At 39.8% G+C, this 24,379-nt stretch overlaps 2 protein-coding genes across 3 annotated transcripts; one reads left to right on the forward strand and one right to left on the reverse strand.

Annotated features, from left to right (window-relative positions):
- Window positions 1-1,012: 1,012 nt before the first annotated feature.
- Window positions 1,013-3,394, reverse strand: LOC101853803 (pendrin-like). The gene has a single exon (XM_005103958.3). It carries the CDS (start codon window positions 3,383-3,385, stop codon window positions 1,178-1,180), a length of 2,208 nt encoding a protein of 735 aa, XP_005104015.2. The 5' UTR covers window positions 3,386-3,394; the 3' UTR covers window positions 1,013-1,177.
- A 3,754-nt stretch (window positions 3,395-7,148) lies between these two features.
- LOC101851517 (farnesyl pyrophosphate synthase) lies at window positions 7,149-20,612 on the forward strand. Of its 2 annotated transcripts, none has more exons than XM_005103949.3 (9): window positions 7,149-7,254; window positions 9,432-9,613; window positions 10,544-10,678; window positions 12,878-12,958; window positions 13,884-14,006; window positions 15,080-15,244; window positions 16,434-16,511; window positions 17,571-17,705; window positions 19,056-20,612. In XM_005103949.3, the coding sequence occupies exons 2-9, from the start codon at window positions 9,464-9,466 to the stop codon at window positions 19,254-19,256; spliced, it is 1,068 nt and encodes a 355-aa protein (XP_005104006.1). In that variant the 5' UTR covers window positions 7,149-7,254; window positions 9,432-9,463; the 3' UTR covers window positions 19,257-20,612. The 2 variants fall into 2 exon arrangements, with proteins under 2 accessions (XP_005104006.1, XP_035827110.1); XM_035971217.1 differs by lacking the exon at window positions 7,149-7,254 and adding an exon at window positions 7,467-7,512.
- The last annotated feature ends 3,767 nt before the right edge of the window (window positions 20,613-24,379 follow it).

The raw sequence follows: 24,379 nt of genomic DNA on the forward strand, positions 1-24,379 counted from the left end.
ACTTCAAACCCTCCATTTCTGTGCTTACATTCCCTTACAATGAACTGCTACTTTACCATACTTGTACTTATATTCCATCTGTTTTACCTTTCCTATCTTTATATTCTTTGATTTAACTGCAAACTCACCCCACTTGTCCTTTGGTTTATTAACTGTTGTCATACATCGCTACACTCCACAAGCAAGCAAGCAAGCCATAAACTGTTCTTTACAAACACCACCATAGTGTTTGGCTGCGCAGATGCGAACAGAAAAAGCAAGTGAGCTGATAGACTGGTGACTGTCGGGTGTCTTTACTTTGACCGTGACGAATGGACAAATAAACCTAGAGCGGGTCAAATTAAAATTTCAGAGGCGCGCTTGTAGTCGAAGATTTGCATATGAAACAAAACAAAACAAGTTTATCCGGCATGATGAACAAAAACGAAAAAAGCAAAGAATAGTTTAAGTACTACAATGACGACGGCGGCAGCAACTGCAACAATATCAAAGAAAGGCACGGAAACAGCAGCAGCGACAACAACTACAACCGATAACAGCAACAAGGGTGACAAAAATAACAACAACGACAGCAACAGTATCTTCCCCAACAAAGACTGAACAAGTTTTCTTTCTAAAAGCTGGAGATACAATATGGTCCGTATAAAAATACTTCCTCATCCATAAATCATGACGTCGAACTGTAAGGTTTCGTTATATTATACATGTTGAGAATGTACCTGGGGACTATGATCATTGCTTTCTGATGTCATGAATAATTATCAAAATAATGTACAAACTGACAATGGATCTACAGGGTTCCTACACCATAGCAGTTTTAGGGAAAAACTGTAAAACAGTCCAGGAGTCATGACATTTAAACGGTCAAAAACTAACACACACACATTAATGGATTATTTAAGTCAAAAGGGTGTTATAATATTTCATTTCAAGCAATAATTTTGTAGACTATTATAACATGACCCTTCAAGAAAAAGGCAAGTCGTGAAGGCAATGGGAATCAAAGCTCACGTTTACCGTCCTACGTTAAGGTGAGCAAAAAGTGGGAAAAATGTATATAGTGTTAACAAAACCCGTCGAAGCTCTCTGTGTGATAAACTCAAGCGCGCAGTCTGTTTAAACAATTCAACGTTAGAAAATCTCTAGAGAGCAAAAAAACTTAGACAAATTAAATTGTTTATTTACTAAGGGGGGTGTTGGCAGGTATAAGTCGGCTGAACTGGCTTCCGGACTCAATGACAGATGAGTCAAGGCCCATTGCTCTGAAAGCGGCCTTCAGATCAAGGTAGAGCCGATGACCACATCTTTCCCAGAAGCCCGTAGACTTGAACATGGCGAAGATAGTTTCGGGGACCCGGATTACACCCACCCGGATGCCCACAGAGCACAGCTGGTCAATCACATGCTCTAAAGCCTGAACGCCCATGACGTCAATGAAGGACACTTCCGACACGTCTAGGACCACTGACGTCACCGTGACTCCAGGCGGCCGCACCGCACTTACGACGTCATCGCTCTCCCACGCCGCGCTGTAGGTTTTGCTCAGTCCAAGGCTTCCGTCCTCGTCTGCTTTCCACGAAACTTCAAAGAGGAGTGCTTGGTTAGATGACTGAGAGTCCTTCCTAGTAGAGCGTCTTCTCACGTCTGGTGTTATCTGGCGAACATTTTCATTTTGCATAGCAGCTTTGACTTCCAGTGGATCAACGCCCACAGCGGTAAACGCACTCGTTATGAAAGCATCAGAGTTTATGAAATAGAGTGGGGTATTAATTCGAATCACCTTGACCTCATCAGCGGCTACAGCGGACGGGTAGTAAGTAAGGGACCTTAGTTGTACGCCTGAAGACTCAGTGCTTACCTGGCCAACTACAGTTACGGGTTCCCGTGTAGATGTGTAAAACACGGTCAGGAGCGAGAAGATGACACTAGCTATAAGTCCAATATCCGCGTTGAGGAAGATTGTGGCGAACACGGAGAAGACCCACACGCTACAGTCCTTCTTTGACTTACGCCAGAGAGTCGGAATTGTCAGCAGCTTACTGAACACGGGAATCAAGTTCACGATGATTATCGCGGCGAGCACACACATGGGTAGGGAGTAGAAGTAGGGACCTAGCACCATGATGACTAGAAGAACGACACAGGAGGCGAACAGTGACGCCAACACCGTCTTCCCGCCCATACTGTCTTGGACGAAACTCGCACTCACTGACCCCGCGGCTATATAGCCGGAAAAGAACCCGCAGATAATGAAGCTCAGTCCACTAGCCATCATCTCCTGGTCGGCGTCTACAGAATAACCGTTTTTCAGACCCATCGTTTTCGCAACTGACAGCGTCTGAGCGTATGCCACAACGGCAATGACTAGACCATCAGCAATGTAGCTTTGAACGAGAACAAAATCCGGAAGTTTCGGTTCTGGAATTCCTGTAGGCACGTCCTCTATCACGTCAACTCCGAAGTTCTCGTTGAAGCCTCCGTAATACGAAGCCAGCGTGCCCAAAATCAAAATGACTAATTCTATAGGCACGGGGACTGGGAGTCGATGTCTGAACTTTTCGTTGATAAACTTTTTCACAGGAAAGGTCAAGGCGATGCAACACAAAGTTATGATCAGTGAAGCCACATTGGTATCCGGTATCTTTGCACAGAGTTCAATCCACGTTCGGATAAGTTTAAAGAGTCCTTTGTAGCGATACACAGATATGCCAAGGACACTCGTGAACTGGCTGGTGAGCACATGGGTGGACAAACCTATGGTGTAGCCTGTGATGAGAGAGTTGGACATAAGACGCGTTATTCGGCTCAGACCGATACGAGACGCTGCTATGAAAATCAAACCGGCCACAACCGAAATACTACTGGCGAATTCCATCTTTCTCTCATCTGACAATGTCAAAGAATTCCTGTCCTCCGATGTCAAATTCCCCAGTGTGTCGGCAGAAGTGGCGTTACTGTCAGGCTGCTCGCTCTCGTGAGCATACTTGTCCAACACATCCGCCATCATCAGACTCAAAATGGCAATACAGCCCCATGACACTTGCCGGCCCGTCCCGAAAAGAACGTAAGAGATTGAGGCAAAGAAGGCGACGTACAGTCCCACGATAGGAGGCAGAGTGGACAAGGCGGCGAAGGCCATCCCCTGGGGTACCATGATGATACCTGTGGTCAGCCCCGCAGCCACATCGTTGGGAATGTATGTCTTCAGTTTGTAGCTTCGCAAAGTGTTCACGATAGGGACCAGACTCAAGATGTAGCCTTTCACGTCGCAAGAGGCGCCCCATTCCGCAACAACAGATTTTAATTTGGTCACTGGAGATTTCTGCTCCTCAGGGTAGTGGACTTTACTTTCAAAGTCAACGAGGTTTTCTACTTTTCGTGGCATGCTCAAAGTTGATTTAGGGCCGTCTCAGGGCTGAATCTGTGAGAGAAAACAAAGGAATACGCTATTATAAATCTTTACAGGTTACCCCCCCCCCTAAAAAAAAACAAAAAAACAACCCAACCCCCCAAAAAACAAACAAACAAACAAACAACAACAACAAAAAACACCAAACAAACAACAAAACAGCAACAAACAACAACAACCCCCCCAAAAAAAACAAGAACAAAAACAAAAAAGAAAACCCATTAAACAACAACAACAGCAGCAACAACAACAACAACAACAACAACAGCAACAAAAAGGAATACAATATTCATGTGACATTGAGCGTAGGATAGACAGTGAGAAAGGAAAAATTTATTATTTTGCTATACTTTCAGTATTATCTTTTCTCTGAACTGATCTGCACACCGTAAATTTATTGCCACTCAGCGTTTTGGGTTACCCTGATTTGGGTGTTCAAATCGTGTGTTTTTGAATCGGAAATTTTGAGTATATACCCATTCAGAGTTATACTAAAACAATTTCATGGCAATAGAGTCTGGTTTGAAAAAGGTAAGAACAGTATTATAGGTCGCCATTCAATTATGAAATAGAGATAGGTTCTGTAGAACACGAGAGCCAGTCGGGCCACGTGAAATTCGACACGAGAGTTAGGTAATAAATGAATTTTCATTCAACATGCTCATGATTTTTAAAATGTGTCACGATGTGGTTGAATCAGGTGCTTGTCAATTTTTGGGTACTAGATTTAGGATTTATTGGTATCCCCTTAAAGCTTGTTTATTTGTCTATATTTCGATGAAAAAAAACCCTTTTATCATAAATACGACTTATTGAAGATGTGGTTGCCTGGTTTCAGAAGTAAAACTAGGTAGAAAATGACCACCAAAGTTTGGTGCCTTCCAAAGCTTGAGAGTCATTTTAAACTGTAACTTTACATGGTTTTTTTTTGGCCTTTAATCAACAATTTTCAGTAACTTCTGTACATAAATTTTAATGTGTTTTTAAATGGATATGAAACGTGTTGAGCCAAAAAAAAACAAACAAAAGAAAATTCTTAAAAAATTGCCCATCGTCCAGAAAAATGCTGGTTTCTTTATTTTCATCACGCTGTCTCACAAATAATTTATTTCTTAGAACAAAGTGTACGGGTCTATTTGTTCCTGTTGCCGAGGCCCTGTCTAAATCGAACTTTTGGAGAAAAATGTATGAAGATAAAGGAAAAGGGACATGAGGAACTGTAAGCACTATCGTACCTCATTGTGGAATGATTCTTCCCGTCTACAGCTGAAGAGATGCCGGCACTAAGCGATATAATTCAAACACCAAACGATTGTGATGACTGAGAAAGTCGGCGGTCACAATGCCTCCTCTTTCCAAATAATTTGCTACCAGGAACTTCTCGCTTCGCTCCTTCATCAGGTGAGAGTAATGGGAATGTAAAAACTTAAAGGACCTGTCGCATCTTTTTTTCTGATGTAGGTCCTTTTATGCTCCCATTGACACAGTTTAGATAATTTAGGAGAACAGATTAGACCCTGTCTGTCAAGGCCAACACGGGCTGAGGGGGATAACGGTCTAGCAAAAAGACCGATATACTAAATACACATTTTAATTCCCCCATACTGGCCTGCACGTCGTGCATGGCAAACAGCAATGTGTCGTGTTTGTAAAAGTATCTGTACTGGTGTGACAATTCAACGCTTATGTGACCTAAGAATTATTTTACTCATATGCATGCGTATTATAATAGTAGGCCTATACTTGCCATTGCAGCACATACACATTTCTCAATGGGGCAAATAAACATGATTATAAAATCATTAAAATGTATTAGTTTCTTTTGTAATTTGGTTGCCTTTCTTACGCACAGTCTTTCTAATTCTACTCACATGTATAACTGAGTGTGTATTCCAGCAGGAGATCAAAGACGCGACTTGTTCTTTAAGCCGACAAAGGCAGATACTCCAATTCGTCAGATCTCGGACAATTGATTCGTTTTGTTTTCGTTACGCGTAACCATCACGAGGGCTTTCATTTTGAAAAGAGCATGACGTTGCATTCAAATAACTTCACTGTCTGATCTCTGGCGGGAATGTTCCTACACAAAAAGAATAGATTGTTGTTTAGAGTTTGAAAACTGTCCCATGTTATGACATAAGGACTCAAACAGAGATGAAAAGAAAATGAGCGGAACGGTTTTCCTCGAAAAAAAAAACATACCAAAAAACAAACAAACTGTAGCTCCGTCAGAAACCGTTCGTCGTCTGGCTCCGTCCTCACGTCGTACACTGACCATGCAATTATGAAAAGCGTGCTGAATTCACAACAGTGTTTCACATGGGGTTCATGACATAGAACGTTAGAAGAATATCAGATATCGATGTATAGTAGGCTTTATTACTGTACTCCAGGCTCCCCTCCCCCCTTCACCCTTTTTGGGTTTTGGCCATTTGTTTTTTATTTTGTTGGATTTGGATTTTTTAAAGAACGCAGCGAAGTATCCATTCGAACAACCCAGTATCATAATAACACGTTATCTGACATATTCCTTAATTGGTGCATACGACATTATACAGTTATTACCTTTTTAAGAGTCGCCAATGCCGTGCAAAGTAATAGACACCTTTAAAGAAAAAAAATCCTACAAACAAAAACAATACCCCCCCCCCCCCCACACAATGCTGCGCGTTTTTTTTTAAAGTCATGGAACGGGCTGTGTAAGTTTTAACAAGGCACGTAGATGGGATATGACGTAACAAACAGAATGATGCTGTCTCGATTCTTGTGGAAGTGATGAATATTATACTAGAATCTAGTATTAGACAACACTTTGGACTTTTCAGCCTCGATCACATTATGAAATTGACGAGATAGATAGATAGATAGATAGATAGATAGATAGATAGATAGATAGATAGATAGATAAATAGATAGATAGATAGATAGACAGATAGACAGATAGACAGATAGATAGATAAGCTGAAAAAGAGAGAAAGAGAGAATTATATTTTTCATAGCCACGATGTAGACATTATCTATAATAGGCCTAACAATATACAACAATATATATAATGTAAGGCCTATATAGAACGAGGTATGATACGTTATTAGCCTACTTGTGTTATTCCTGCCAGTTCTGTCAGGTTCTATTCGACCCGGGCAAAATTGATAAGACTCACCCCCCACTCTCCTTTCCACCGTACCCAAGCACACAAAAGAACAACAAATAGCTAACGGTCTAGGCTATGTTGATGAATTCTTTTTTAAAAAACACAATAAAATGAAGAACAAAACAACCCCCCCCCCAAAAAAAAAAGAAAATACAATAGTATTTTTTTTCAACCAAAGAAAGATTTCCCCCCCATATTATATCAAAGCGTATAATACTATATTGGCCTGTACCAACATTAAAGTTGTCCCGGGTTTCGGCTCTCAATTTTCAGTCAGTGTTTAAGTATGAACGACTTTTTAATTTCTAAACTCTAATTAATTCTTTTAAATAAACATGATAGTATTTGTATCGGAATAAAAATATGTCTTTATGATTTATGACGTCTAAATTTATAGTTATGCCTAAGTTGTTGTTGTATTTCTCACCCCCCCCCCCCCCCCCCCACACACACACACACACTCCTCCCCGAATGGTTAGTAATAACCTGACTACTAATTCTTGCAGCGCACTTAATCATGGGTTAAATTACTTTTAGCGGGTGTTGCTAGTGATTTCAGGCTCCTGGCAAGCTCGACTGTGTGAGGTCAGAGGGAGGTTCCCCCAGGCCAGGCTGACACATTGTGCTAACACTGCATGCGCTGACGACGCCGGTGAATTTTAATAGTTTTTCTAGAATTTGATATTTACGAAGGTAAGATGTTCTTTCAACCTTACAATCTAACATTTGTTACTTCCAATACTCCATGCTCGTGATTTGTCATCGTTTCACAATGTTTCTTATTCTATTCAGACTTTTTGTCATTGTCTTGCAGCTGATCTGTGCTACTGTGTACTGTGTAGACTTTAGCGGAGAGTCAGAGATCTGTCGTTGTATGCTAGCTAGGCCTAGTCTATCATGCAGGCCTAGATTCTAGATCAATGTCGTGTATTGCCTCACTCCCTCTCCAAAGTCGAGTGCCTCTGGCTAAATTCGTTTTGTCCCCTGTGTGTTACGGTTGCTTAAGAAGACATAACAAATAATGTCATTGCTTTCAGATCTTCTGGAGTCTAGCTCCGTCTGTTAGACTTGGAAGGACTCTTCGGACTTCCTTTCCGTTCGTCTGGCTGTGTAGAACGAGGAGTAGAAATGGGTTGCAGTCCCCATCCTTCAAATCCCATCTTCAAGCCCCCTTCTGCTCACAACATTTGATTTAATTCTACTTAATTTTGTTTAAAGATCAACAAGTGCCTTTAAGCCAATATGAAATTTCACAAAACTATAGCGATGAAATATTCCCTTTTCAATATGGATATGAACAGGAGGAGTGTCCTGGTCCTGGGATGATTCATCCTACTAATGACTGAAACATGACAACTAGAGTCTAGATCTATGCTGGATAACACACCTTCTATATCTCTCATCAGTCCTCAGAAAAAGAACTTAAAACATTTTGTTTAATAATAATATTGATAGCATTTGTATAGCGCAAGTCCCCGCTCTACAGCAAGCTCATCATGCGCTTCACAATCTAGATTAGATCTATAGTCTATAGGCCCTATTATACCCAGTAGACCTGAGGGTGATCTTGTAGTTCCGTTCGTTAAAGTCCACGATCCATTTGTAATTGTTTACATCCAGAGATGAAATCCAGAAGTCTTGAAGACCAAATACTATTTGAATTAGGCTACACAAAGAGCAGGGATGCAACCTAACTGCATAACATCAAATTAGGATAAAATTCAGGGGGGCATGCCCCCCTGAACCCCCCCACCTCCATATTTTTATAGGTCAGGGGGGCAAGCCCCCTGAAACCCCCCTACTCTTGACTTTAACGAGCGAAACTACAAAATTGCCGACCTGAGAACATTCTGAAACAACCTCAACTTCCTGTGAAGTAGGGGTGTGCAGTGCAAGCAGCCATTATAGGCGCTGAAACACTAACGTACTGAAAAGATCTTTCGCTGTCTATGGCCAGACCCATTCCCACCTGGGTGAAATGAGGAAAATTCGTGTAAAGTGCCTTTCCCAAGGACACAACGTCGGGTCAGTGGCTTGAACCCCCGAACCCGCAACCACTAGACTACCCACGATAAATAGCACATCTTAATAAAGGAATCTTTTCATTGTTTGAAGTTACTTCTGTAGTTTGGCCATTTGATCACTCACACTGACTGGTCAGGTTGACATGCGATTAAACGTAGGACGCAAATTATTTTTAGGTAAGGCGGCCGTTTTGTGTGACGCCAGACGTGACCACCCCTCCGATCATGTGACATGTAAATATAGCCAATGGGATGGCACGACGCTTTGGTGCGAAGTTTTTCCAGGAATAGTCTCTTTTATAAGGTAGATCTAGAGGAAATGTTCAAAGAATGAATTCAATAGACGCTGTGAACCGGAAAATTAGGAAGCTCAAACCAGTCAATGTCTCAATAAAGGAAATTGTTGACATTCGTACGGTGTCAATACTGGAATTCCGAAATGTTATTAACATACCGGAAATATATGTCATTCTATGCTGTACCTCCACGGCCTTCTTAAAATAGTCAGTGGGTATCTCAGATGACGTTAGATTACTAAAATTAGCAGCCAATCAGAAAGATGCGTCTTCTACGTTTAACGGCATGTGTCAGGTTGACTGATTGTTGTTCAAAAGGAAGTTTGCCATTTATATACTTAAAAAGCTATGTCATTGCGCTTCTAGCTAACTCTACTCTAAACTCTTTCCCCAATCTGCAAATGCCTCCTCTAGTTTGCATCATGCTGTGACTGGGGTGACCAACCCTTTGTTCAACCCTTTGCCCTCACCTCTTGTTGAGTGGATCTTTTGTTGTTTGTCTTCAGAGTAATTTAATCATTACATTTTGTTTCTCTTGATCTTTCTGTAGGCCTGTTGGTTCCACACCCAAAGAAATTCAAAATGGCACAAAACGGTTCTGACGCCAAAAGGCCTAAGCTGGCTGATGAGCTGGCAATGTTTGATGAAGTCTTCCCAATGTTGATGAATGATCTGGAGAAACACGGTGTACGAGATCCCGAAACTTCTGGTGCGGTTGCTTGGTTTAAAAGGGTATGTTGTCTCAGTGTTTCTTATGCTTCTAAATATGTTGAAAGTGTTGCTGTTTGGTTTTTGAGTAATTTGTCGCTTTATATCTTGTGAGTGAACTTTGACATCTGCAGTGTTATAATTATACAATAGGTGTGAGAAACTGACTGGCAGGGTCATAGTTGCCCACCTCCTGAATGATCTGTCAGATTATTTGGAGGAGGCTATAAAAACATAGTTCAATGCCATGGCAAAAATTGAAAGTTATTCAGAGTTACTTTGTTTAGAGTGATACCACTACAAGTTGAAATACTACAACACCTTTTTTTAAAAAAATGTAGGTGTTTTTTAAGCACATTTTAGATTATTTAGGAAGCGGGCAGCCAACCTGGTTTGAGAAGGATACATCATACAAGCAGAAGATCGAGATGCTAAAAATTTTCTTTCAACTCGAGAATTGAACTTGGAGTCTCCTGTGTACAACAGTGAAGCAACTAATTGCTGCACCACAGCCGCTGGTACATTGTGGAAGATCCCACGGAAGAAAATCTGAAGATTATTTGGGTGTGTTTAGATCGGGTATGGAGTTTGTAAGTTTTTCTTTTTAATAATAGTTCATTTTTGTGTTCTGAAATTTCTGAGCCTATTGTCAAGTGGTTACACATACACTGCTTTTGAACCCAGAATTAATGTGTCTTGGGATGGACCTAACTGTTCTCTGCACAAGTGAGGGTTTAGACCTGTGGGTTCTTTTTTAAAAGCGTCTTCCTTGTCTGTGTTTTCGCTCTTCATTTGTGTAGCTTTGGACACGGATTGTTTCAATGCATTTCTTTTTGTGCTTGATTTTTCATATAAGTTCCTGAACTTTTGAGACATTAAGTGTTAGCTAGTGAAGTGAGGAGTGTAGAACAATAAATTATAATGAATGCTGTTTTGTTTTAATGAATTTTCCAGGCAGCACTTTACAATGTGCCACACGGAAAGAAGAATCGAGGAATTTCAGTTGTGCAGACATACAGACACCTTGTGGAAGATCCCACTGAAGAAAACCTGAAGATTGCTCGGGTATTAGGATGGGGCGTGGAGTTCGTAAGTTTTTCTTTTTATATTATTTTAGATGTTAAATGTTCTTTGCCCAAAGGGCGAGTGCGTTGTCTTAGAATGAAATTTTGAGGTCTGCTTGTTTTGTCTGAGATTATTGTTAGAGTTATATAGACCTCGAGGCTGACTTTGTTCTCTATTTCTTTTCTCTTTATTTTGTGTTGATATAAACTGTGCTGTGATACAAAATGGCTATCCTGATACAGACTAAGTGTCTATCGAAGTCTCTTTTTATTACTTTTTATTTATCTGATTGAATCTTAAATCCCTGCAGCCTCTTCTGGAGTTGCCTGGAAAATATTGTTGTCGTAAAATGTAGCTGCTCTGTCTCCTCTGTCTCTGTCTGTCTGTCTCTCCCCCCTCCCCTCTTTCTCTCTCTCCCCCCTCCCCTCTCTCTCTCTCTCTCTCTCTCTCTCTCTCTCTCTCTCTCTCTCTCTCTCTCTCTCTCTCTCTCTCTCTCTCTCTCTCTCTCTCTCTCTCTCTCTCTCTCCCTCCCTCTCTGCCCCCCTCTCATAATTTAAAAAAAAAGTCATTTTTGTATATTTTGCCATGGCCTAATCATAATTTGTCACGATCTTAATCCACACTGGATATATCTTGGGATTCAAATTTGTTTTCTCTGTTTGCAATATAATCTCTGCGTGAATGGAAATGCAAAGCGTTTTAAATTTTTTAACACCTGTCATGTATCATAGTATGTGCGCAGTAGAAATTTGCTGAGTGAGCAGAAGCTGAAGTGAGGTACAAATTTTCCTCTCCAAGCATCCGATCATGTTGTCCAGTAATAATGAATCCCTCTCCTCTTATTTTTGTCGAATCGACTCTGTTTGATTCATTCACACACACTGAACTAAAGGAAGATTGTTTTTTTGCCCTTCATGTGGACGCCCATGGTTCGCACGCTTCGCAGTGAAGTTTGTATAGAGAACAAAGAATGGGGGCTGTGACCGTGCATGGTCTAGGATGTTGATAAATTACAATTCAAGCTTATAGATTCAAAAAACTGTTCTGTGACCTAATCATATTTCTCCCCATAATGACATGCAATATTTTCCCGTCACCTGAGATGTGTGGTAACTCGATCTCTAGATTAGACTGGCTGATCACAGTGATCCGTCAATGAGGGCTGATACTTCTGGTTAATGATATATTCAAATGAGCTCTTTAATGGGACAAATTATTCATTTCTTCTTTATTGATTGCTCAGTGTTGGCCCCCAGTTAGCTTAAATATTGATTCTTAAGTAGATCTGTAGAATAAAATTTATGTAGAAGGTTGAGGTATTGACTTTCAGCATTGCGACCTTCTCTACATGGACAAAGACACTTGGAAAAAAACTTCTTGCATGCAAAGTGTGCATATTCACTCATTCATGCATGCATGCATACTCACAGAGACAGATGTAAGCACATGCTTATCATAGTCAAAGATGCAAAAATTAAATCTTCTTACACCGAAACTGAAAGATGAAGCAAAATAGCTGTTGCTTCGTAACAAAATTTTCTTTGCTAGACAGTTTAGCCGCTGCCTTTTGCTGTACAGTTCACATTCATAATTATCCGTCAACTTGGGTCTGGTCTAGCTTTCCACCTCAAGAATATAATGCTGCCCATTCACTATTACATCTACATGATCGCTCATTTACTTTCAACTCTTTGTATACACATGTACTTCCCTATTGGAGAAATCCCAGCTCTGAATGGCTATTAGAGCAAGCTTATATTATGCTGACTCTTAAAAGGCACTACAGAATTTCAAAATGAAATATACTAGTTAAAAATTGGAAATATAATCGAAAAGTTAGAAACTGTCTGTTTTTTTTTTTTTAGTATTTGTTCTTGCTCGTCCCCCAGTCGTCCCAAAGAAATAGAAAGAAAAGTATACAGCACTATATTTATACAATGTGTGAAGCACTGTTAACTTCGGAGACAAGATGCAAATTCATTTCCTCATTAAGGTCATGGGTTGTGAATCATACCAATCTTATTTTAGGAGTTGTACGTGTCATCAATAGATTTTTGAAAATGACAGTCTTTAATATCTTGGATAAGGTTCCGTGCATGGCAGAATAGGACTCACTGGATACAAGCTCTCTAAAGCATGTTCAAAGTTTTGACATTTACATGATAACAGGGTGTGTATCTCCAGCAAAAAGAATGAATATTGTTTTTTTCCTTTCCTCCACAGTTGCAAGCGTATTTCCTGGTTGCTGATGACATTATGGACCAGTCTATTACTCGCCGAGGTCAGCCGTGCTGGTATAAACAGGTGATGGACATTTGTTTTGTAACTGCCGAAAAAAAGCATTTCTTCCTGACCGGAGGAAGCCATCCTATTCCCCTTTGTCTGGTCTGATCCTGACCTGCCAAACACTCTGATGATAAAATCGGAGCTCTCCGATTTTCTTTTGCCTCTTGAAGAACCCTGATCACATTTGCATAAAATCCGATTTTTTCCTTGAATTCCCTTTCTGTCAGGTCATGCGGGCATGCGGGTTATCGTAAATGACAAAAGAAATGCATATTTTTATTTTCGTTTGTTTTCAATATTTGTGTGACTTATCATAAATTTCTTGGAAATGCACATTTTTATTTGTGGGTATAGTATTTGCAATACACGTTTATTTGCCACGGATGATTTGTTACATAGTTATGATATGTATATTTTTTTAGGAAATTAATTTTTTTGGAGGATTTTGAGGAATACTTACAGCCCCTAGTGCCAGGTAATACTGGAGTCCTTCACTTCTCAGGTCAAGCTAATACTGAATGTGTCCTTTAGTTTTTGCAGACATTAAAACCAAATTCTCTCTCTATATATATTAATTTCTTTTAAGGAATAGAAGATTGCATGTAATATATTTTTCAGAAACAATTGGATAGAGAATGGTAAAAACATGGAACTAGGTTTTAAGTGGGCGGCTGTCTCCCTATGACGGAAATGTATGGGACTGGACCTGGGGGAAATGAGAACTCTTGAAGGAAATGTACGTGCCAATGGCTGTAAGGGTTACCTTCAAGGGTTTGTGTGCTTATGTGTTTATAACTCCTACCCTTTACATGTTTATAACTCCTACTCTTTACCTGTTTATAACTCCTACTCTTTACCTTGTTAATAACTCCTACTCTTTACATGTTTATAACTCCTACTCTTTACCTGTTTATAACTCCCACTCTCATGGTCTGGTTTACAGGAGGACGTCTCTCTCACGGCCATCAACGATTCCTTCTTCCTGGAGAGCACTATCTATCAGATGCTGAAAAAATACATCAGAGAACAACCCTATTATGTCAATGTGTTGGAACTGTTTTTGGAGGTGAGTGTCGAGCATTTCTCCTTGTTTCTTCTGATATGTGCTGGGCGTGCTGCTAGTTGAGTCTCGTATGGGTGGTGTATGGGTGGTGGGAGCTCAGTTGTGGCTTGTTCCATGAGTTTCTTTTCAGAGTAGAACATGTGTTACTATTTTTCTTATGAGTCCCCATGAAATGTAACTGATATGCTTTTTCCTTTTAAACATTTACATTACTTCTTCTCCTCCCCCTTCAATGTTAGATCGGTTAATGTTAGATAATTCCTGACTGTCATGAGGATGGCCCTAGTTCAAGTCTCAAAGTAAAATTGTTTGAAGAGTTTAACAAGGCTGGCTTAGCAGGACTCAAGATGTTTTGAGAAGAAACAGACAAACAAATGAAGGCATCGGATAACTGCGTGTCGAAGCAAGAATCTAATACATCGAGAGAGAACAGATCAAATAGTTTGGACATGCTGTGAGAGTGGGGTCACAACAGCCAGCCTCAAAGGCCTACAATATGGGATTCGATGGCTTCAAAGCAAGAGGAAGTTCAAGAAAAAGATGGATTGGCGGAGTCAAAGAGACCCTCCAAAGGAACGATACAATTATCCAAAAGGCAACATACCTTGCCAGTGTCTGAAAATTGCATCTCCCCTTGACACCTCGTGGTACAGGAGGACAGAAAGTTGAAAGTAAGGCGAGACTGGGTACTCCTTGTGATTTGACTTGTTGGAAAAGAATTTTCAGTAAGAGGTTCCACCTTCAGAGCAAACCTTACTATGCTGATATATGTGTTAAATGTATACTGAGCCTTCTCTTTTAAATGATGAGACTTCATCATCCATTGCTCAAAATTGTCTATGGGTGGTTGGCGGGTGCTCTGGTGTGGTTTGCTTCAACTTTCCTATCGAACAACTACCGTTTTTATCTCCCCTCCTTCTTTTTTGTGTTTGTTACTCTCTTGTAACGCCTCTATTCTTCGGCACGTATATGACATTATTGTGTTGCAAGTGCCGTAAAACACTTACTAAAACAAACAAAACTGACTGGTTTAGTTGCTAGGATGAACTTGAATTTGTACTGAATATCGTCCACAGGTGAATTATCAGACGGTGACTGGCCAGTGTTTGGACATGACCACTGCTCTCCCAGAGGGAAATGTCGACTTCACACAGTTCACCATGGAGAGGTACAGCGCTATCGTCAAGTGGAAAACAGCTTTCTACTCCTTCTACCTCCCTGTAGCTTTAGCTATGCACATGGTGAGCTTTTCTTTGAATTTTTTTCTACCTATCAATTTAATCTCTCTCTCTCTTGTTTCAACAGTCCTTTTATCGTTTCAAAGCTGTTCTGTCTGCAGTTGATTCTGATTGTTTCAACTAGGCCCAGGATGGTTTTTCAACCATTCTGCTAAACAGTTGTGTACGCCGTCTGGGATATACCCTTTTCCTTTGGAGAAAGAAACAGAGCAGTAATTTGTAGGTGGCACTACATAGAGATAGGAGAGCCTGCAGCTGTTGATTCCTAGGGTTGACTAAAAAAAAAAAGGGAAAGTTGCCTGTGCCTGGATGGGTCAGTGACAATAGCTGTCTTCATCAATAACAAAACCTTAAGACTGGAAGAACTGCTGGTCTGAATGCCTTTTATAGTGCTTTGAATATATCTTCTCCAACAGAGGTAGGGTACCATACTGGTCCTTAAAACGAGCCGTTTTTCCAAAAAATCAGATCCACTACCCTCTATATTATCAAACGACAGACAGCAAGGATTGAACCCAGCTATGGGAAGTAATCATGAATATGACTTTCCACTGAACAGCTTCATGATTATTGCCCTTCTCTTGCAGCACTTTCCTTTTTTTATCGCTGTTCATTGACGTGATATTAACATTAGACTGAATATTATTAACTCAGCAATTATCCTGGATTGTATTCTTTATTTTCACGCTAAATATTCTGAACATTAGACTGCTGATTGCCGGTTTTCCTTCTCCTACCAGCATTTAAAGAAATACACCCAGTACCACACACGACCTTCAAAAATGGGTGGAAATTGGAATGAAAGTATACCCTTGTGTAATAAGCAAGGTTGTGTTATAAACAAGTATATATGGTGCATATATAGATTGTCGATATATGTGTTTGTTGTGAGGGGGTGCTCCTGTCTGAGGAACAAATACTCTATCCCTTAATGATATTTGTCTCCTAAAGTGTTTTTATAGCAATGGATTTGAAGTATCTAGAGACTCTTTCTGATAGCTGAGTAAGCTTAGAATAATGCTGTTGTAGCCTTTTCATTTCTATTTAATATTGGGAGTTGGAGAACGCCACCAGCAGCTTCTTTTTTTACTATTTGCCTGTTGTATTGGTCAACCTTGCCTTGCCACAGTGAAGTGATTGTTATTGTGTTGGTGTGCCACCCATGAACTTTAACAAACATTTTCTACTCCAGGCTGGAATATCAGACGATGATTCCCACAGCAGAGCTAAGAACATTCTGCTACAGATGGGACACTTTTTCCAAGTTCAGGTATGTTAAAAACTGTTCTGTACATTCTGTCTTTCACACTTTTCTCAATTACGACCCATTTGGTCAAGCTGTCTTAGTTGTTGTTATTTTTCAAAATTTGGTTTCCTCTTCTATCCAAAAAAATGCATGGCTCTTAAAACTAATTAAAACATGGTAAAAATCAAGTGCAAATTGGTTGAGGAAAAACAATCATGTTAGTGTTGAAAATTGAAAAAAAACTTTACTTTTAGAAATATGAGAAAATGTATGACTGATGTCTCTTTCAAATCAGTTATCAAGGAAGTAAAAAAAAGATAATTGAATATGGGCTCAGCTACTTTTTCTCTGAGAAAAGTAGCTATAAAAGCAGTTTCAAAACATACTGGGTCTAGCTAGATAATATAATATTTTGGGCTCTAGTGTATAACAAGGGAGTGCAACGTTAAATGCAGGTCCGTGAATGAAATTACTGTCAAAGCCTTAAGCTGGAAATTGCAAGGGAAGAGAAAGAGAGGAAGGTCTAATATTACTCTGAGAAGAAGCTTAGATCTAAAAGAGAAAGAATTTTAAACCTCTTAAAAGTGGTAAAAGTGAGTGCTGACTATAAAAAGGTTGACAAGCACTGGTTTAGCAGAACTTTTCGTTACATTGGATACACACACATTTGTTTTTCTGTTCTCCCGACTGAAAATGCATACTTAGCTGGCAATCAGCGAAGGCAAAATTTGTGTGAAGATGGCAGTTTGGACCAAATCGGTCCTTGGGCACTGATAATGTGTCAAGGAATGAGCTGGCCTGTCAAAAGAAGTATTGTGAAGACTATGAGTCTTTTTCAAAAGGATGTAACGATATAGTTTATAATTAGTTATTTTGTTATCAATTGTTATTCATGTCAAAGTCAAACATCTCCCTGTAAGTGTTAATAAAGTTGTCATTTCTATTCTAAAAATGGCTTTGAATGTTGTTATTGTCTGCAGTGTTAAGCTTTGATGAAAATATTTAGTGTGTGATACTTTAAGGCTTTTATACGTGTCTAAAAATATTAAGTAAGTAAATATTGTTTCTTTGTGTTCCCCCCAGGATGACTACCTGGACTGCTATGGCAAACCTGAAGTCATTGGCAAAATCGGCACAGACATTGAGGACAACAAGTGTGGCTGGCTCATCGTGAAAGCGCTGGAGATTGCATCCAAGGAGCAAATTGAAATCCTGAAGGTGATTTTTCTTTTTTTTTTGTATCTTGTTTATTTTCTGTGTTTTTTATTTCTTTCCCCACCAACCACCACCCAGGGTAAAATAAAACTGAAAATTTGTTGTCTCTTTAGTGTTTTGTGGTTTACAATGCAGCTTCTTTGTATCATACCTTAGCATAATATTGAGGCAGTATTGTGAAATATGGATTTGTATATATTCATCGAAAAGTATTCTTTTGTGTCTTTCATACATAATAGCCTCTATATAAATGGTCAGCTTCATATTTGGTTGAAGTTGACTTTGAAACAAATATGTCTAGGTAAGATGAAAAACCCAAGTATTAACTCCGTCTGATTAGAATGTTGATTTTTGATTTGATCCCATTTAGGCAATCCAGAATTGTTCAAAATGATGTCTAACATACCAAAGCATCCCTGTTACAGAGTTCCACTACTTTTGGTGTTTGGAAATGGGGAAGGCTTCTATGGCTTTGGAAGAAGTGACGATTGAACATGGGGAAAAAACAGTATTATGGTTAGGATTTAGGAATTGAAATGGGAGGCAATTGTGCGACAATAGCATAGTAGACATGTATAGATTGTTCCCCTTGCTGTTACCTCCAGGATATTCTGTGTAGTGTCATACCTTTGACAGGTCCGGAACTGATTTTTTTAAGATGTTGGTCACACTGTTGGCTCAGTTGGTATCATGCTTGACCGCATCGCAGACAACTTTGGTTTTACCTATAAGTTCTTGAACTTATGTTTGTTTTGACAGTTTTCTTGGCCCCTCACTCTCTTGACTAAGCTATACAAATTAAAGATGGATGTTAACCCTTTGAACCCTAAATCTTGAAATTTCTCAAATCTCTATCACTGGACATTTTTCACAAATTTCATCAAAGTTCACAGTGTTTTGGGGGCACATACACAAAAAGACTGAGGGGAAGAACATGGAGAAATAAGCACATCTGTTCACTCCCTTGTGTACCTGATTCCAAGGTGGAAATATTGTACGTCGACAAACAAGAAATAAAGAAAGTACTTTTGATGAACTACACAACTCAGGGTAGTCCGTGTCCCAGTGAACCGGCCTTACGGTATACAGCAAAATATTGCCCAAGCTGGTTTACTTGCCCAACGGGTTCAAAGGGTGAATCATATTGGAGGTGGATGTTAGGTCGAAAGTTTGGTCCATCACAGGTTTTGAATACATACCGATGATGTCCTGACCTAAATTGATGTGTGCTCAGGGTTTTTGCATGGCCTACAGCCATTTCTAGTATTAAAGTTTGCACTGCTTGTTAAATGGAATATTCTCCAATAGTGATCCTCTATTCTCTTGGTTTTTTTGTTTTGTTTCCCTCTTCAGGCAAACTATGCTCGCAAAGATGAATTGTGTGTGCAGAAAGTGAAGGCAGTGTACAAAGAACTGGATCTGGAAGGAGTTTATCGCAAGTACGAAGATGACAGCTACAGAGACCTTATCAAACTCATCAACGAAACCAGTGGAAACCTGCCAAAGGACATATTTATCGACTTTGCCAAGAAAATATTTAAAAGAGAGAAGTAAAGAACTGTTGCTTGTGATGGCCATGTTTGTGAAAATGAGCTACAGACAGTTGTAAAATGCGAATGAAAGTTTGGCAGATGTAATCAGAGATTGATTTGAGTGATATAGATGTTATATGGATTTTTGCCTTTGTGAAGTTCATGGTTTGTTTGTGTTGAGGCTGTTTGTTTGTCTTGAGGCCAGTTAAAATGGAGTACATATTGCTGAGGGTGCAGCTCTGAGATGGCCTTTGTATTTTTGCATAGGCTGATGTTTGTATTTTTTCTCACGCAAATTTTTATCCTTTAAGTGTAGAGTTTTTTCTTTGTAAGAAAGAGTTTATTCTATGTAGGAGTTGATGTCAACCTAGGAATGTGACCCAACATCATTAGTGTTGATTTTTATTCCGTGTTCGGCAATTTGTGCTATGTTTTAACTGGTCACTAGAGAAACTCTACTTTGACAGTTGAAAAAATAATGTAATCTGTGAGGACTGCATTGACAAATATGTCATTTTAGTACCCAAGTGACAGAAGTTTGTGAGTTAATTGCTTTGACATAATTTGATCTCTGATTTCTATTTTGTTTCCTCAAAGCAATATGAGTACTCAGTATTTATGCCATGGACCAAGTTTTCTCTTAGGGAAAAGCTATTTTTTCCCCCTCTTCTCCGACACTCATTTTTTTCTTTGCATTTCGGGGTAAGGACTCTCAAAAGGAAGGGTAGTCAGATCTAGTTTTGACGACATTCAGTGCCATATGGTTGTATGCGAGGAGTAAAGGTCAGGTGCAGTAGTAAAGAGGTTATTTTAATACACATTATGACATTTGGATCTGAAATACAATGTGTCTAGTCCCGACGGATATGAATGAAAGCCACATCGTGTGAGATGTGTGTGCTCTCCCTGTCTGGGCATGCATTCTCCTTTGTCTTGTTCTTCTTGTTAGTGTAACATTCTTGTGCTGATTTGTAATTCTGAATCTAAAGAGTGCATGTCATCAATGTTTTCATTGTTCTTGTTGTAGTTTTGGTATGTAGATTATGTTGTCAAGTATGGTATACGTCATGACTGACAGGAATACTTTAACAATGGTGCTAACTTAAGGGGGGAGAGGGGTGAGGGTGGGAGGCATTCCATTACAGCTGATGGTTCTGAAAGTTTTGTAATGATTTCTAATGCTTTTCCTATGTCATTAGTGAGCAGTGAAAGAAATAGTCTGTTTTGTTATTTCTGACCTGTCTGATCTATTAATTGCCATTTTATGAATAGTACTCTTGATTTGACTTTATCCCCCCTGGGGCTGTGCCACTGACTGAAGTGTCTTTAGGCCATTCACAAAGGGGGGACATTTACTTGTTCATGCAGTAGAATTGTAAATGGGCTGATTTATCAATGTCATGCTCATACCTCTGCCTGAACTGCAACCGGGAACTGCTGCTTTTTCTTTCCTAATCCTTACTATCGTCATTTTTCCTCTACTTCTTTTGTATCTTTGTCACTCTCTTGTGACCCGCTCTTTCCGGGGTGCCTTGATAGTCGAAGCAGACTTTGTGCTGTTGAAGCTGGGGAGGTGAGCAGAGTAAGTCTGATTCTCTGTAAGGACTTCTCTGTTGACATCCACCCCTTGGCGCTCATATGACCTTATGCAGTTGCGAGTGCCGTAAAACCTCTACTAAAACTAAACTGTGACTTTACTTTTATTTGTGTCGGTGTGTGTTGTCATGATTACTGAAAAGTATCCTGTTCTTAGTGAATATTGTTTGACGTTATTGATCTAAAAAACAAAATCTAGTGCCGTAGCTTTGGCCTCCAAAAAGTGTTGTGTGCGGAAGGGAGTATAGATCAGATATGTAATGAAGTTTTAATGGCCGCAATTCAACATTTTTTTTTGTAGATGTTGAAGTTTGGAAGGTAAGCGGATAGTGGGAAGCCTTCACGCTCGATTCTCCTACTTGACACCAGTCTGATGGAGCAGTTATCCCAACATGAGCAAGAAGAAAAGTAATTTGTTCCCTGCATAGTTATATAACCTCTAACTTCTTACTGTGAGGTTCAGAATAGTAAGTTGTTGTGATGATGCATTCAGCACTGAAGTTTTTTATCTTCTACTCAGAGGCTCATGTGTAGTTTTGACTCTTACACATCATTTGTCCTAGTGAAAAAGGTCATTTAGTTTAAATGCACATTGTCTATTTAAATCCATGAAAGTTTGAAAAGTTATTGAATCTAGGGAAATCTAAAATATTGGAGAAAAAAAAAAACTTTCAAGAAGTTGCACTAATCAGAGTGAGACTTAGATACTGACAATAAGTCTGGTTTTATAACATAATGTCTATGTGCATTGTTTGAGAACGAAGACCCTGTGTCATGATGACAGTCACAATGATAAAAGTGATCACATGATATGATCTGAGCTGTTGGAAGTTAGATTTTAATGACGTGTGGTTTTATTTTGTGCAAATAATCAAATTTCTTTTTTGTTTGAATGTTCCTCCGGTTAAAATATCTCGTCAGTTCTGTTGTTTGTCCAATCTAATGTTTTTTGAGTATTGGTTGTTGGCACCTCTTAGAGCTTTTTGTTTTTATTGTGTTTCGTTTTTTGCTGGAGTGAGGTATTTCATGTGTTTACTTATGGAGAGCGGAGAGCTTGTTTGTGCGTGAAAGAGTTTATTTGGCACATGTGCGGGTCACTTGTGATATGTAGTGAAGTTATTGTCCATCTTGCGTGAATATTGTTTATTATGTAAGTGAACACTTTAAGAGATGCACAACTATTTCACATTCTATGACAAACTCAGTCTGAGATTTCGACTCACAGTATGAGACCTTTCTACCTTTTTTTGGTCAATTTTTAGCTTATTTTGCATTATCTTTTGTTTTACCGCCCACATTCTTTTCTTATTTTATTTCCCTCTGTTGCTTATGTCCGCCATCTCGCTTTGTCTGTGAACTTGGGTTGTTTTGGGAGTTTTCAAGTCTCTCCACCTGACTCAGTTCTATCAGAGATGAATGTTCAGTGGTCCTGCCTCTTAAATTATCATATCTTGTTAAAACGGGGGCCAGTTCTTATCTGGACCATTGTTTTGTCAGATCTCTTCATGAGTGTTCCTCTGGACAAAACAGATAGGCTGAAGCTCAGCGCATAGTGTTGTTTCTGCGCAAAGAATCAGAAGGATATTATACTTGTTGGAAGCATTTAGAATTTTATTCTTAAGTGAAACATTTTTTACTTACGCGTCTTATGGCTGTTTTTCTTCTCCTTAGTCTATGGCTACCAAGTACAATAAATCTATTTGATATTTGATTTACAATAGATGTGTTGCTGATAAAGATGTCTGTAATTTTCATGGTTTTCTGCAGACAATAACAGTGTGATCATTTACTGTTCTTGGCTCAAATAAATTGAAAATGTTATATATATGTATATCAGACTTTTGTTTGTTTGTTTGTTTGGTTTTTTTACCTTTGGGAATGCTGACCTGATATCATTATCTCTGAGTCTCATTTTTCTGTTGAAATGGTTGCTGAGATATAGAAGAATGACATCAGTGGACAGTTTAGGACAACAGGAGCAAGAACATGAGTGGACAGGTTGGGAATATACCAAAGACATCAGTGGACAGATTAAGTATTCTGTAAGGACCCCAGTGGACATGGTGGGACTCAAAACTAGAACTGAAAACTTTTCTGGGGATACACGCAGTTTCCCCACACTCAAAAGCAAATCTCGCAGGAAGAAAGGAAAGCAACACTGGCTCCGCCCCGAAGAAAAATGAAATAAAATCTGATTTAGAAACTGCAAATATCGAAAATTACAAGCGACAGTGCCGTCAGCATCCTGGAAAATTAACCAACGACACCCAACAACGCACAGAAACAAATTTAAACGGGGAAAAATACATGTAATCAACAAACTGGAGAGAGCAGGATGCTTAAAAGAGGGGAGAACAAGGAGGGGGGGGGGGGGATACACAGACTACAAACCACTTCAAAGTGATGACTACTACCTATTGTCTGTCCTAGTATGACTCTTATACTTTTACGGTCACACCTCGTTTTATCGCCGAGTGGGTGGTTGTCGGGTGCTCTGGTGTGGTTTGCTCCTTCTTTTCTTCTATCAAACATCTATCATCCTGATCTTTCCTCTTCCTTTTTTGTGTTTGTTACCGTTTTGTGACACCTCGAATCTTCGGTACTTATATGATCGGTGTTGCAATTTCCGTAAGACTGTTGCTAAAAAAAAAAACGAGATAAAACTTCTCGACTCATGCCAAAGGACACTGGCGTCAGTGGTGTAGCAGATAGGCGCTTCGCCGTCGCTCACACAGGACGGGGGCTCTCGTGACCTAGAGGTTAAGGCTTAAGGTGTTAGCCTCTCATTCAAAGGTCCTGGGTTCGAATCCGGGTAGCGACGGAACATTTTTCTTCTGTGAATTTGTCTCCTTTCACCTCTTTTCTCGCTCTCACTCTCTAGCACTAGCAATGCTCTGTCGTCTGCTTTCGTCTCCATTTTCTGCCCCCCCCCACCCCCTCACCTCCTTTCTCAGTCTTTCTACTGTTACTCCCTGGCTCCTTCTTACTGCTGTCTTTCAGCCACTCCCTTGATCGTCTGGTAGAAAAGATCTACACCTAGCCTTCTCGGGCAAGGGCGAAAAATCTCGGAGGTCCCGTGTGCAAGTTGCGCACGTTAAAGATTTCAAAATATCCTACCAACTGAAAATGCCTAATGTGTCCCGCCCGCTCATACGACCGTATACAGTTGCAAGCACCGTAAAACACTTACCCCCACACAGCTCGAGTCCTGTGTGGGGAGAAGTTTATTGAGTCTCGTATCTCGGTCTTTCTACTGAGCCCACCTCTTAAACGATCTAAATTGTGTGGATGTGGGCGTAAAATACCTGCAGTCCAGCATGATATCGGCTTAACTTACGGATCTCCGGAACAAGGTTTGATGGGTGTTTAAAACAAATTTTTTTAGGGTTGTAAAAATTTTAAGATAAGTGTCGTTTACGCTCTCATTGACACAAATTAGATTATTTAACTTAAGGTAGACTTCCGACCCTGCCCGCCAGGGCCACCCCGATTTGAGAGGAATAAAACGTTCTAGCAGAAAGACAGAGATACTCGATAGAAATCCCCCCC

The sequence above is a fragment of the Aplysia californica genome, unplaced genomic scaffold, assembly GCF_000002075.1.
Source record: "Aplysia californica isolate F4 #8 unplaced genomic scaffold, AplCal3.0 scaffold00398, whole genome shotgun sequence".
Classification (NCBI taxonomy): domain Eukaryota; kingdom Metazoa; phylum Mollusca; class Gastropoda; order Aplysiida; family Aplysiidae; genus Aplysia; species Aplysia californica.

What these genes read in the sequence shown, in the direction of transcription:
- LOC101851517 (XM_035971217.1), top strand. Translation starts at nt 7,482, where the DNA reads ATGTCGTGTATTGCCTCACTCCCTCTCCAAA. An exon ending in AGCCGTGCTGGTATAAACAG is followed by an intron (nt 12,959 to 13,883) that starts GTGATGGACATT and finishes TCTGGTTTACAG; the next exon opens with GAGGACGTCTCTCTCACGGC. An exon ending in TAGCTTTAGCTATGCACATG is followed by an intron (nt 15,245 to 16,433) that starts GTGAGCTTTTCT and finishes TTTCTACTCCAG; the next exon opens with GCTGGAATATCAGACGATGA.
- LOC101853803 (XM_005103958.3), bottom strand. Translation starts at nt 3,385, where the DNA reads ATGCCACGAAAAGTAGAAAACCTCGTTGACTTTGAAAGTAAAGTCCAC.